Source organism: Anopheles moucheti, chromosome 3 (assembly GCF_943734755.1).
Source record: "Anopheles moucheti chromosome 3, idAnoMoucSN_F20_07, whole genome shotgun sequence".
NCBI lineage: Eukaryota > Metazoa > Arthropoda > Insecta > Diptera > Culicidae > Anopheles > Anopheles moucheti.
Genome location: NC_069141.1, coordinates 75,210,346 through 75,224,640, shown reverse-complemented (window position 1 = coordinate 75,224,640; position 14,295 = coordinate 75,210,346). Strand labels below are relative to the sequence as shown.

Here is a 14,295-nt window from a genome sequence, read left to right as displayed (position 1 = left end):
CGGCATTACACAGCTTTTGGTGTGCGTTAGCTTTATAACATCATCCCTTCTTCTTTCCTTTTCAACAAGAGCATAACTCCCGGTTAGCAGTGTTGGTGTCAATTGTGTTGTCGAATATTAAAAAAAAAGCATCCAAATTTGCCGGCCCATCACAAAACCATCGGCATACACACCATTTCAACACCACATCAGACCGATGAGTCATCGTACGCAAGTAAGTGAGTGTGCACATATATGCACGCACCCGAATCCCACCGTAGTATATAGCGGCTATGTTGAGCAGCATTTAATTCCAGTCCCAAAATAACCTTCAACCCGCTCGCAGTGTACGGTCTACGACGATACGGTTCGCCACTCCCAGTGTTGTTACTACAATTACTAGCCAGTTCGCTATCGATTCAAGCACAGTTCACAAATCAACCGGAAATAATCAACAATTTGTTACACACCATGGCCGATAGCAGCAATGTTGATGCGCAGTTTGTTGGACAGTCGAACAGCTTTGCCACCAAGCTGTACCAGGTGAGTCACATTTTCCGTACTCCAAGTGCTCCTCCCTGTTGCAAACATTTTGTGTGCAGTGTTTTGTGAAATAAAATGTTCCGTTTCCGTTTTTTTTTGTTTTAGAAAATAAGTGCACAAAATGTGGGAGAAAATGTGGTCGTTTCCCCGTTCTCGATCAGTGCGTGCCTTTCACTTGCCGCCATGGGTGCTGGTGGTCTTACCGCGGAAGAAATGTACTCCGTGCTAGAGTTCGGAACGCCGAAGGAAAAGGAGACAGTAGCCGACAACTATCGCCGCCTGATGACGCGCCTCGCATCCGACAGTACGGTGAATGTGGCGAATAAGGTGTACGTTATGCAGAACTACAACGTCAAGAGCACATTTAACGCGATCGCCACGGAAAGCTTCCAGTCGGAGGCGGAGGCGGTCAACTTCGCGGAGAATGCTGTTGCTGCCAAAAAGATAAACGGCTGGGTGGAAAGCAAAACGAACAACAAGATAAAGGATCTCATTTCACCGGATGCGCTGGATGAGCTCACGCGGATGGTGCTGGTCAATGCGGTACACTTCAAGGGTACGTGGACGTACCAGTTCGATTCGAGCCTGACGCGTCCGTTCCCGTTCTGGGTGAGCGAAACGGAATCGCGCCAAGTACCGATGATGAACATCAAGAAACACTTCGCGTACAATAACTTCGAGCAGCACAACTTTGCCGCGCTGGAGTTAACGTACAGCGGCAGCGACATGACGATGCTGATACTGCTCCCACACGAACGGACCGGATTGGCAGCACTAGAAGAAAAGCTGCCCAGTCTGAATTTGGCCGAACTGACCACCCAAATGCACAAGCAGGAGGTCGAAGTATTCCTGCCCAAATTTAAGATCGAATTTACGCGCGATCTAAACGACGATCTGAAGGCGGTAAGTGTTTGAAAATTAACAACATAACACCCTGTTTCCCATCTTTTCACGCATTTTATATCCCTTTTCTTACGCCACAGCTCGGCATGGGCAGGATGTTCAGTGATTCGGCTGAATTTCCCGACTTGTTGGAGCAAAACGACCCGCTCAAGGTGTCCAAAGTCGTCCACAAAGCGTTTATCGAGGTGAACGAGGAAGGCACTGAAGCGGCGGCAGCAACTGGTAAGCATTTTCTTGCATCCCCTCATCCATAAACCGCCAACGCAACCTTGCCCCGCTTCCAGGCAATTCGCGACCATCCTCACTCTATCATTCTCTCGGTGTTCCTTCTCTTTTTGTAGTGGCCGTTGTACGCGTCAAGCGATCCCTCATTAGTCGGCACAAAGTAGTACGCCTAGACCATCCGTACTTGTACGTGCTGCTGATGGGCAGTCCGCGCCAGGCAGCTTTTATCGGCCGTCATATGAAACCCGATCAATCCGACGTCACGCGAGTAAATCCTCGCGATGAATTGTAAATCGTTTGGTGGCGGCCCCGTTGTGTGTTATCTGCAACCAAGCTGCAATCGGCCCGGTTTTTTTATTGTTCTTTTCGTAAGGCCCGCTTTTTATGAGCTATTTTATCGGCACTCCCCCCGCTCTTATCGAATGCATGTCTGTTTAGGAATGAAGTACTGAATTTACAAACTGCTGCTTGTTCTTAGCTGAATAACTCTCCCCTCGTATTCGTTTCCCCGACTAACCTAACCCTGACGAATGGCACCCCTAGAAGAGTGTACGTTAGAATGTCTTTCTGATCGCTTTCCCTTTTTTTTTCTCTCTCTCTCTCTCCAACATGGTCGCATCGTCGAAATAGGTATGATCATGATGATGCGCTGCATGCCGATGCATCCCTACTTCACGGTCGATCATCCGTTCCTTTACGTCCTGAGACATCAGCAGATGGTCTACTTTATGGGACGCGTGGCGAAGGTTGAAGCTTAAGGAGAAGCGGTGAACAAACGGGTTTCCCTCGTTTTGTTTCGAGAGAACGTACGACTGCGCAGCAACAGCAACAGCAAGTGATAAGACAGTTAGTATTAATCGAAACATTATCTCAAATAAATGAAGTATATCAGGTGTGTGCGCATGTCGGGCACGCTTGATTGTAAACCTTTTTTTTTTCAAAACGGAACTGCTCTTTTCGTATATGTTGCAAATGGATACGCTTGCAGACTTAGAGTCTGGCTCATAAGCATATAATCCTCCCTTAGGAAAAGCAGCTTCGTGCTTATCTACCCGCTTTTATGGCTGAAATCCGGCCGATATCCTATAAGGAAGACCAAAAACAAATTGAATTCCTAGTAAGGAATGCAATATTTCGCAACCGCTCTGCGCAACTTTGCCGTTGCATGTTCTTTAATCCACACACGAGTGGCTTAATCTCAGATACTGCTTTGGGTTGATTCATCGATAAGTTGTTTGTTTATGATACTAACTTTGCAGTGTACAAGTTCAGTCATCGTTCGCTTTTGTGCTACACTCAGCGTAAATTATCACGTTAGAAGTTCTTGCCCTTCCCAACGCTTTGTTACAAAATCCGACAGGATGATCTCATACACCTTGTCTTGGCCGCAATGAGATAAAAAAGCACATAAACCTATAATGAGTTTCTGCGAGTGGTGCATCACATCACTTTGCAAGCGTTATGGCTAAACAACCTGAAACTGGCGTTTGAGTAAACATATAACTCTTGTGCTTGTTCAACCGTTAAGAGAATTTTATTCCCACAGACAACCTGAACTCACATCCGTTACTTTATTTTTAGCGCGTACTTCTCTGCTTCCCGCTTTGTATGCGCAATATTCCGCTCAGTTTCATGTGTTGTGCGCGTTGGTAGAGACACACACGCGATGTTTCGATTTTGAATACACAACCGACTGATATCAGCAGTCTGGCAAAACCGATGGTTTCAACTTTATCAGCGTTGTGACACATGGCCGATGTTTCATTCACATTCCACCAAGTGCGTCATGTAATTAAAATGCACGTATCAAAATCATAGTTGTTGTGCAAGTCGCCCAAAAAGCGGGTGATAATATCAACAAACCAGTTCACAAGTTGATTGATAAAATTTCGATTATGTTCCTTGTGGGGGGGTATGGAGAGTAAAACAAGCTATGGCCTTGTACGAAACGGCACAAACAAAATGCACTGCTCTTTTGTGCTGCAAACATAATGTACTCCCCCTAAGTACCATGAATGGTCTCATTTTTCAAGGTAAACAAATAGGTTCATGTTTTTGTGTCTTACCTTACCCTAAAAATCATTCGAAGTAGGCCGAAAATCGGTTCAATTTCTACAAACTCAAATTCGAATCTAAAAAATTTAAACACGTAACCATAGCTTCTGGGGGTATCCTTGGAAAACCGTTGGATTATAGTTTCGTTGGGTGCTTGGATGGAAGAGAAGGTCTGCCGCTTCTCAATGAATTAATAACACCCATCTATCCAAAATCTAGGAAACTGGCTAAATCTAAAACACATTTGAAGCGAAACTTCCTATCTAGGAGAAAATTTTGAGAAGGCATAGCTGTAGATGGAGGCGCGAGCTTTTTGTTTTGTGTTCGAACTTTTGTTACTTTTCGCTTTTTATTAGCATTTTAGCGTTTTCAAGCCTGCTTCATGCGTTCCGAACGATTAGATTATGATTTCTCACAATTTGTTTTCGTTTTAGGCATGATTATGGCAACGTTCTGTATGATCATCTCCGAACCAGTGAAATTTGTCGCGGATCATCCATTTGTTTACGCGCTAATGTCACGCGAAAAGAACGTATTTTTCCTTGGGAAAGCATGTAAAATGCTGTAAAATAGTTTAATTGCAAACGCACAAGTGTAGCCAAAGTCTAATGTCAAGCCGAGAGTATGATAGTGCAAGCGACAGAAGTGTATAACCATTCTCTGACACATAATGAGGAAAATTGTTTAATCGAAATTAACATTGAATACACATTGAACATTGTACCAACATGAAATTAATTCCCACACGTGACATGAACTAAACTAATTTAACAAACCACACACTTTGTTGTCCATTTTTATCCTTCATACAGCAATGCTAATAATGGCCTGCTCGATGTTTATATCCATGCCCGTAACGTTTACGGCAGATCATCCCTTCCTGTACGCGTTGCGAGATTCCCAAGGAACTATTCTGTTCATCGGTAAAACGGTGCAGGTGTAAACCGAATGCCATAAACAGCTTAAAACGTAAGCACAATGTTAACCTCACTCACTAAAAATGCACCAACTGCAGTGGCCTTAACATAAACGCGCTATTTAAATTTAGTGTCTAGTGGCTCGAAGCCACGATAAAACTACCTCCAGTGTAGTACTTAAAAGTATTGAAATAATTGTTTGAATTCGTGATCATTGTATTTTACACCAAATGGAAGCAAATAAACACAAATACTGCACATGATAGAAAGACGTTCTTCTGTTCCTGCCATGATGACACTGCCTTGACTTCCAACAAAACAGACGTTTCATATATAAAAATATGCTTCTTCGATTCATTAGGCATTATATATTCTAAAGTACTTAATTATTTCCATTCCAGCAAAAATCGATTACAGGACAGGACATTCCACCGAAATCAACCTGCTCTTTGGGTAATAAATCTCTATTCCCCACGCATCTGATGCATATTTTTGGGCTTTACGAGTGAAAAGGGTGACCTACTCAGTAATTGTGATTAATGTTACGGCCCGGGGATAGTGTACACCTAAGACTGACTTCATTTACATACGTTCCAAGTGGTAGCCCGAACAACAGTTGGTAGCATTGAACGAATCGATCATTTCTAACACACCTATTCAGGTCTTCCACCAGGCACACCACCTTCTACCAGGGCTGTGGTTTAGTGATTCGTTTCTAATCTCAAATATTCATTCCGACCACGACGGTACACACTATTTTCCACCTCTTTCTCGGGACAATGACCAATTGATCCCACCCTTGCAGACAGATTCGCCTGCGATAATGATGGTCTAACGCTGCAAAAGATACGATATCCTTACCACAAGAGGCCCCTGACGAAATTTAAAATTGGGACAAAATACCCCGGAAGTAAAATTTCCCACCATACAATTAATAAAGCTTTTTTTTTCTCGCATAATGGCATTAATCACGTCTGCCTGTCGGTGTCACTTTCCTATCAAACGCGAGAGTGGGGCGGAAAAGGCAAAACGGATCCTGCATCTCTTTCGTATTTTGCGCCGATCGCGTCCGTCGAAAACGCTCAGAAACGGTGAAATTTTTGGTTTTCAACACCAAGAGAGCATGATCAACGAAGAGATAGCACAAATTTCCGTACCACGTGGTATCATTTCATTTAGCTGTACCCTTCCCTCTAGTGATCATAGCGCTTGATCCGTCAACTGATCTTTCATCTCTTTCCGTTCGTCCAAACAGCACAGTGCGTACCATAACTGTACACAAGTTTATTTTTATGGAAATAACAATGTGGAATATTTATGGAATATATTTATGTATGGAATCCTTTCAAACCCTCGGACATTCCATGACGACAAGAGATATAATTATTGCGAAATAACCGAACAATAAGCAATGAATAATGTCTTCGGAAATAGTGGCACTCCATGTTTCCTACTCTAAATAATTAAAAAACTTACCTGCTGGACAGTTATGACACGCACTGTAGGAACTGGATGGATAAAATGAGAGGGAGGATTCTCGCCACAGTACCTGAGCTATTTACTCTATCGATCGCTCTCCGGAGAGGGCCCTTGTTTGATAGTATGTGTAACTAATAGCCAATGATAGCAGATCTTTAATTGCTCAATAGCATCACAGTGACTGATATCGTGAGCAAGCGTTATCGATGTATTATGTACACACATGGCAGATCCATGATGTTATCTCCTTTCGTGGATGCTCTCTTGGTGTCAGAAATCACAAAACCGGTCGCTTTTGGCGTGTCCGATCGCATCATGCGCGGAGACTTCGACGAAAGGAAAAGTGCTTGAAAACAATATGCAATGTCGTCTGAGATGATCGTGTGCTCTTCTAGCTCTTGTAAGCTGGACATTAAACATGATATATGTGATATGTGATATTAACATCTATTGTACTGCTCTTTACCCGTATCGTCGTATGCTGATCGGTGTCCACGTCCTTCGCTCGTCGGTACATTCATGCAAACTATATATATTCAGTACAAAACCGCATGCAATTATAAGGCGCGATCAGCATCTGCTGGTGGGTTTATATGAAGTATTTTGTGGACAGTGTTTTTGTGTGTTCGATAAAAGTTTATTTAATACAATAAATAGTTTGATCTTCAAATTCGTGGTTGAGTTGAGAAAACGAATGATATGGACACACCTGAAAGCGCGTATTGTCGGGCATCTTAATTAAATAGGCCACCTTATTCTGCAGCTCATGGTAGTTGTGGATCCAGCCACTGCCCTTTCGCAACGACTCGTCGATACCGTTCTTCCTATGGTGGTAGATAAACTGCAAGCGACACAGAAGCCAGTGCATCAGTGCAAGCTTACTTCCCTTTGTTACTTTCTCTTTCAACACAACTTCACGAACTGTCTCACCACGTTCCAGCACCGTTCCAGGAGCCACTATCATCCGATCGCCGATCGAGAACTCATCGGGAATGAGAGGGAAAACGACCAAGAATGCTTCGATTTCGAATTGAATTGCCATCTGAAACAGCGGTCTTGATAAAGCGGATAGTTTTGTCATATATAGCCAAGATCTTCGACCCTCGCGGCTTGCTGGGTCCAACGATAATCGTCGCTAAACTATTCATGCAGCAACTATGGTCGCTTAAGAAGGATGGAAAGGCATGGGACTGGGATAGCGAACTCCCATCGCACTTACAGCATGAATGGTTAAGGTTTCACTCTTCACTAGAATCACTTCGTGATTAACGAATTCCGCGCTTGCTGTTACATTTGGGCAGAAAGCATGAAAGGTGTCACGGTTCACTTGCGTACAGCAAAATGCTCACAGCAATTGCAAGCGCGAGCCGAGTATTGCAATGGTCGATCAGTATCCCTAAAAGAAAACCAACCGGTGATCGTCAAAGAAGCCAAAATGCATCCTTCCTTGTGGGCAATGGGACGTATTATTTCGACACATCCTGGCAAGGACGGAACAGTTCGCGTAGTGACGCTGCGCACAGCATCCGGTAAACACGTCGTACGCGCAGCAATTTGGATAAAAAGATTCGCACTGGCACTGAATAGCATGCAGCAACAAACCTTGTTTTCGTTTATTTACTTTCATTGTTGTTTACGTTTATTCACTTTAATAGATTACAAGGCAAGGCACATACCCATATATACCCATAAATTCAATTTCTTTGGTGACCGGAATGTGAGAATTAAGGTTTATATAAAAGAACATTCCTTTCACATTCCTATCAAACGCATTAGAATGTGGGGGAAAAGGTAACACGGATCCTGCATCTCTTTCGTATTTGCGCCGATCGCGTCCGTCGAAAACGCTCAGAAACGATGGAATTTTTGGTTTCTGACACCAAGAGAGCATGATCAACGAAGAGATAGCACAAATTTCTGTACCACGTGGTATCATTTCATTTAGCTGTACCCTTCCCTCTAATGATCATAGCGCTTGATCCGTCAACTGATCTTTTATCTCGTTCCGTCCGTACAAACAGCACAGTGCGTACCATAACTGTACACAAGTTTATTTTTATGGAAATAACAATGTGGAATACTTATGGAATATATTTATGTATGGAATCCTTTCAAACCCTCGGACATCGCATGACGACAAAAGATATAAATATTGAAAAGTAACCGAACAATAAACACTAAATAATGTCTTCAAAAATAATGGCACTCCATGTTTCCTACTGCTAATAATTAAAAAACTTACCTGCTGTACAGTTATGACACGCTCTGTAGGAACTGGATCGATAAAATGAGACGGAGGATTCTCGCCACCGCACCTGAGCTATTTACTCTATCGATCGCTCTCCCTTGTTTGATAGTATGTGTAACTAATAGCCAATGGTAGAAGATCTTTAATTGCTCAATAGCATCACAGTGACTGATAACGTGAGTATGCGTTATCGATGTATCATGTACACACATGGCGGATCCATGTGCGGATCAGACTGATGTTATCTCCTTTCGTGGATGCTCTCTTGGTGTCAGAAATCACAAAACCGGTCGCTTTTGGCGTGTCCGATCGCATCATGCGCGGAGATTTCGACGAAAGGAAAAGTGCTTGAAAGCAATATGCAATGACGACTGAGATGATCGTGTGCTCCTGTAGCTCTTGTAAGCTGGGCACTAAACACTAACGGTGATTAATTCTTTCCATTTTGCTCTTTGTTGTCCCCCAACAAAGATTGTCATCAAGAAGAAGAATAACCATGTGGGAATTCGCTACATTACCTTCACAAAACAGCAAAAATCAATCCAACTTACTGTTACTGGAAGCTAACGGACTGGTCCTTCGCAAACAGTACCGCGAGTCAATCTGCTGATATATATGATATGTGATATGTGATATTAACATCTATTGTACTGCTCTTTATCCGTATCGTCGTATGCTGACCGGTGTCCTCGTCCTTCGCTCGTCGGTATATTCATGCAAACTGTATACTCAGTACAAAACCGCATGCAATTATAAGTCGCGATCAGCGTCTGCTGGTGGCGACGCTTTCTGCTAAACGCTTTTACGTGCGACAGTGTTTATATGAAGCATGTTGTGGACAGTGTTTTTGTGTGTTTATTAAAAGTTTATTTAATAGTTTGATCTTCGGATTCGTGGTTGAGTTGAGAAAAGGGATCAACGGCGGATCAAACGGTAGCCGGAGTAGGTGGTCGCCTAGGGCCTCGCCGTGTTGGGGGCCCCAAAAAAATGTGTGTAGTAGTAATAGGTGTATAGGCCCTCTCTCTTTATGCTAGAGGGAGCCCTGAAGGGTACCACAAGAGGGCCCTGGCGAAATTTGACCGCGAACTACCCGTGGGATGATTCAAAGTGAGTTCAGGGGCTCCTTCTTACTGCGCCTTTAGCTTTGCCTCATTTCAAGGGCCTCAATGCCCCCCCAAATTCATCGTTTTTTTTAAATTAGAGGCCCCATTTATAATTCCACCCTGGGCTTCCAAGGGGATTGATCCTCCACTGAATTTCTTTCCAAGTATTCCCCATTTTCTACTGATAGGAAGTTAATGAACAGACAGATTATTTTTTTATAAGAACAACAATAACAATAAGAACAGCAGTAAATAGTTTTCAGTAAGTTTATCTAGTTTAGCAAAGTTTTATTAAGTAATATGTTTCCGTCCTTTTTACGACGCTAGGTGTATGAAAGTACACCTGAAAAAACCGAAAAATGGAGTAATTCTACCGAAAAACGAACTGTTAAATTGAATTGAAACGAGAAACCACTTAACCAGTGTTAATAAAACTTCTAGTAAAACACTAGCGTTAATAATGCTACAAACATTCCAATTCATTCCATGATTCTGGCCGGTCCACACACCCATTCATTCTAACCCAGAACGTTGCAACATTCCGGCTCGATTCGGTAGTGTTAATTAACTTTTTTGTCCTTCTTTCGATTGCACCAACCTCTGTCCGTGACATGTTGTGTGTTCCGCATAATATTAGTTGTTGGGTGTGTTCGCGGTAAAAACCCAACTACACTCAACCACCCGTGCATGACACAACCGACCTGAACCAAATAAAACCGTTCACAGCCGTAAATGAGTTTGGAACAACTTTTCCTGGAATTACAATGCATCCACAAGCACATTGCAAAGCGTGCGAATGGAAATTTTTGTACTACCGTTCTACGGTTCCAAAACTAGCAATGGTTTGTGCTAGTGATTTCCCACGAAATCTCTTTTCAAATGTAGCTGTGGCAATGTAATGGGAAGGTGAAAAAAGTAATTTATGTTTACGATAACTTCTCGTTTAGTATTTCGAGGAGCGGTACGGAAAATTCGCTTGAAAAAATAATGTGTGACGATGAATTCTTCAAGAAGGACCCAAAACTGGACGTACTTTATCAGCAAGATGAGGTTGAAATAGCGTATTTCTGCTAGAAACTGTCGGTATAGTTGATCGTATTTACAAAAATTTTCTCTTCAACCAATCAGTAGAGTTCTTTGGTCAGTTTGGTCTCCTGCAATCTAGCTGTGTTCAATGCCCATGGTAATTATTACAAGAACATGGAATTAATCCTCCATTAAATAGTTTATCGTCAGTGTCCCAGTCAGTAAACAGATTGTGTTGATCGCATGAAGTAAAACAGCTTACCGAAGATCGATTTTTGATCCCCAATTCTCACAAGCCTTTTCCCGAGCTTGTATTCACCGTGTTGTGTGTGATATTTTCATCTTGGGAATACTTTCCCATCAGCGTGCACGACAACATCAGCAGTTCATGGCTTGGTTGAGTTTTATTTTTGTTCGTTAATCTTTTTCTGCATTCTCTTCCTGTGCACACACAGAATATAATATAATAAAAAAACACCTCACGATCGTTTTTTGTTTCCTTTCTGTTGTGGTTGTTGTTTTTATACACGCTGATTACAAAATTTCGTACCCGAAACAACCCCCGACTCGCTTCGAATATTTCGAATTAGTAAAAGTGATACAAAAGAAACCAAAAAAACACAAACCACCATGCGCCTCCATCATCGCAGGTGCGCCACGCAGCTCTTTCCTTAATCTCGTTCATTACAAAACTGTCTCATCGTCTAAAATTTGCAACCGATCACGCACGTACACGAGGCGTGTCCTTCCACCCCCGCACAACTCGTTTAATAATATCAATCCAAAAAAACGTGCGGTTGGAAGGAAGATCGTCATACGTACTTTGGAACGGTTCTGTCGCTCCAACACACTTATGTGTATGTGTGTTTGTGTTTGTATGTATGTGTGTGTGAGCTTGTGCTTGTTTTGCTGTAAATATATGGACTCCTTTTTTCATCTGAACTCTCCTTCTGACCGCTTGCATACTTAGAGCACTGCCTAACAGTCTTGCGGTTTTTCTGATCTGTGTTGTGTTTCCTGTTTCGTGTGTCACTGTTTTTAATATTTGTGAAAACAATAAAATCTTTTACTTGTTTTTTTTTCTTCAATGCAAGTTTTTTATATGTTTTTCTTTGTTTTTGTCTGTAAATTGGTTTGATATATGTTTTCTCGTTTCTTACAAACAGCATTTAAAAATTGTTAATAACAAATTCACAAAATGGGATCACCCATGTGCTCGTTCCCTTCTTTTAGCTTTGCCAAAAATTTCCTGTTTTCTTGTTTTTATATATCTTTTACTTGCTCTGTTTTCTATTTCCTCTGTAGTATATATAAATTTATAGCATTGAGATGTTTTGCAAGTTTTTGTTTCTCTTCTTTGTAAAGTTTGGCGGTTCTTCTACCCCACAGCCGCACTCTGCAGGAGGAAAATAACATTGAGAAAGTTTATTAAATAGTTTAATGCCGTTTACTTTTCTTTTTGCACACACACTCACACACTCACAAACTCACGGGTCGTGTTTAGCTTATGAAGCTTTTCTTTTCTTCTTTCGTTTGCAACACTTTCGTTCACACCTTTCTGTACATACTTAAAAAATAATGATGATCATTCATCATACTAGATATATTTATACATTCGTAACTTCATCCTTCATTTCGCTTCATTTTTTCTGATTGTGCTTGATTGTGTGTGTGTGTTTTTTTTTGTTTGCTCCCACCGTGTCGAGCGGGGGATGGTGGTTATTTGGTTTATTAGCTCTTTGTTTAAGTTTAAAAAAGCTTGATTAGTATTGTTTCAGAGAAAACGAAACGAAAATACACCTCGCCATAGACTTTGGTAGCATGGTAAAACAGGTTTTTGTGCGTTGATTGATTGATTGTTCGAGAGTTAGACGTTCGGTTCGGTCCATTGTACTGGGCGTACTGATGTGGTTATACCGTATCTGAACGATTAAAAACGCACATGTGGTGGTGTTGGTGATGTGAAGAGTATTCTCTGCATATCTCTCAACGGTCAATAAAATGGTTTTCTATTATTAATTAAACAAACAAACAAACAGACAGAAAAAACAGCCACCTCAACTTTTCAGTGTGCTTAGTAACGATCTCACACACAATCGCCTGTAACGATCTCATCCTAACCCCAAAAATTGTGCGTTATCAGTGGGTATTTGTGTGTTTGTGTGTGCGTCTCGGTGTATATCTCACGCTTCTATTTATCATAATGAACTAGATCAGTTGTGGTACGCGCTTTTGTAGTAGTACGCGGTGACGTAACACCGTAATATTAATGATCATTTATTACCGTTCTCTATTTTTGGTGAGTTACTACTATGCAATGAAAACTTGCACTTTAAAACAGGTTTAGAACTCCCCCGCTCGCGTGTGTATGTGTGCCGAGAAGGACCGTTAAACGAGATGGCCTTTTTCGGGTTTTAACAGAAAAAATACCTTCCCGGTTGTCATACCGGTGTATGGTATGGGCTGATGCGGGGGTGGGTTGGGGGCTGTTTTTCCTACCCCACCCACACAAGTGCACATTTTTGTGCACATTTTGTTCATAGTTTTTAAATCCATCCCCTCACAATATATTAGTTTATGACTTTGTGTTATAGCTTTGGCAACATTAGTAATTGCATTACTTCTAGAAAGACAAAAAAAAAACAAACAAACTAAAAGCAATGCATATCCATTACATTACGCGCACCTTAGATAGTAGAAACAGTTAATAATAGCGAAAATAAATGACACTGGAGTTACATATACAAAACAAAGGAAAATAAATAGTATCGCTAACAGTTAATGTGAATGAGCCCTGCTTCCCCCCGGGGCACATCGATATCGCTAAAACGCATCGTAAATGTTATATGTGTGTTAATTTATGTAATTATATTCATATATACCGATAAATTTTGATTGCCAAAGAACGAACGATTAATATAATGTTGTGCGCGTGTGTGTATCTCTGTGTTTTAATTTGCCTTTTCATAAAAGACTATTCTTTCGCTTCGTTTTTTAAGAGCGCCTGTTTGTATGGTTTTTTTTTGTTTTGTTTTCGTTGGGGAGAGCTTTAAAACCCCCCCAATTTGGTTCCTGAGTAATATTCTAACACGTAACACACCTAAAGCATCTTTGCAAAATAATATGTTCCTGTGCTTCTGTGCTATGTTTTTTTTTGCAATCAATAATCCATCAACTTGCTCTCTCTCTCTCTTCTTTTTAACCATGAGTATCGTCTTGTAGCAGAGTGAACAAAGATGACGGGCGATTTTCTTCCGACAAATAATTATGGCAACCCCAGTCAGTAGTGTGTTGCGCTTGCTTCCTGTGTATCGATTTAATTTATACTGAGTATATTGTAAGCTTTGTACTGTTAATGATTCACTGGAAGTGGTGAGAGAGTTTAGTAGGATGCCTGTGTGCCCGGTTGCACGAGTTGCACAGGTAAAACAGCAGGCTGTGACTCTTGAAAACGGTTAAAATGCTTGACAGCGCTTTGAAGCACCTTTTCATTGTTTTTTTTTTGTTCTATTTGTTTTGTATCTTTAACTGGCCATTTGTTTTTTTTTTTTTGTTAAATGCAAAAGAAATTACTACCATTTTCAGCCTGTTGTGCTTTGCTGGATGTCTCGCGTATGTTTTGTGTGCAGAGGAACGGCCAATTAATATTTATAAAGAAACAAACCCCATGGCTAAGCTCGCTATTATCGCTAGTGTGTTGTATCATCAATTCAATTGTAACAGTGGTTTCGTAGTAGGCGGGTTGCGCTTTTGTGCATTTCGTTGCATCACAGTCGGATTGTAATGAAGAAAAACATGATAACAATGTTTAAAGGGA

The 14,295-nt window shown here is 41.4% G+C and overlaps 1 protein-coding gene across 7 annotated transcripts; it reads left to right on the top strand.

Annotated features, from left to right (window-relative positions):
- LOC128305141 (antichymotrypsin-2-like) lies at positions 1-4,874 on the top strand. Of its 7 annotated transcripts, none has more exons than XR_008287447.1 (6): positions 1-214; positions 326-522; positions 628-1,425; positions 1,506-1,647; positions 2,281-2,496; positions 4,518-4,654. XR_008287447.1 is itself a non-coding variant. In XM_053042456.1 (5 exons), coding segments are annotated over exons 1-5 (1,269 nt in total). In that variant the 5' UTR covers positions 1-213; the 3' UTR covers positions 4,649-4,874. The 7 variants fall into 7 exon arrangements, 5 of the variants coding, with proteins under 5 accessions (XP_052898416.1, XP_052898415.1, XP_052898414.1 ...); XR_008287448.1 differs by lacking the exon at positions 4,518-4,654 and adding an exon at positions 4,140-4,281; XM_053042456.1 differs by lacking the exon at positions 2,281-2,496 and having other exon boundaries at positions 4,518-4,874.
- Positions 4,875-14,295: the final 9,421 nt, after the last annotated feature.

Bases quoted from the DNA above. Each gene is read 5' to 3' on its own strand.
- LOC128305141 (XM_053042454.1), top strand. The intron at 523-627 runs GTGAGTCACATT...TTTTTGTTTTAG, and splicing joins TTGCCACCAAGCTGTACCAG to AAAATAAGTGCACAAAATGT. The intron at 1,648-1,766 runs GTAAGCATTTTC...CTCTTTTTGTAG, and splicing joins TGAAGCGGCGGCAGCAACTG to TGGCCGTTGTACGCGTCAAG.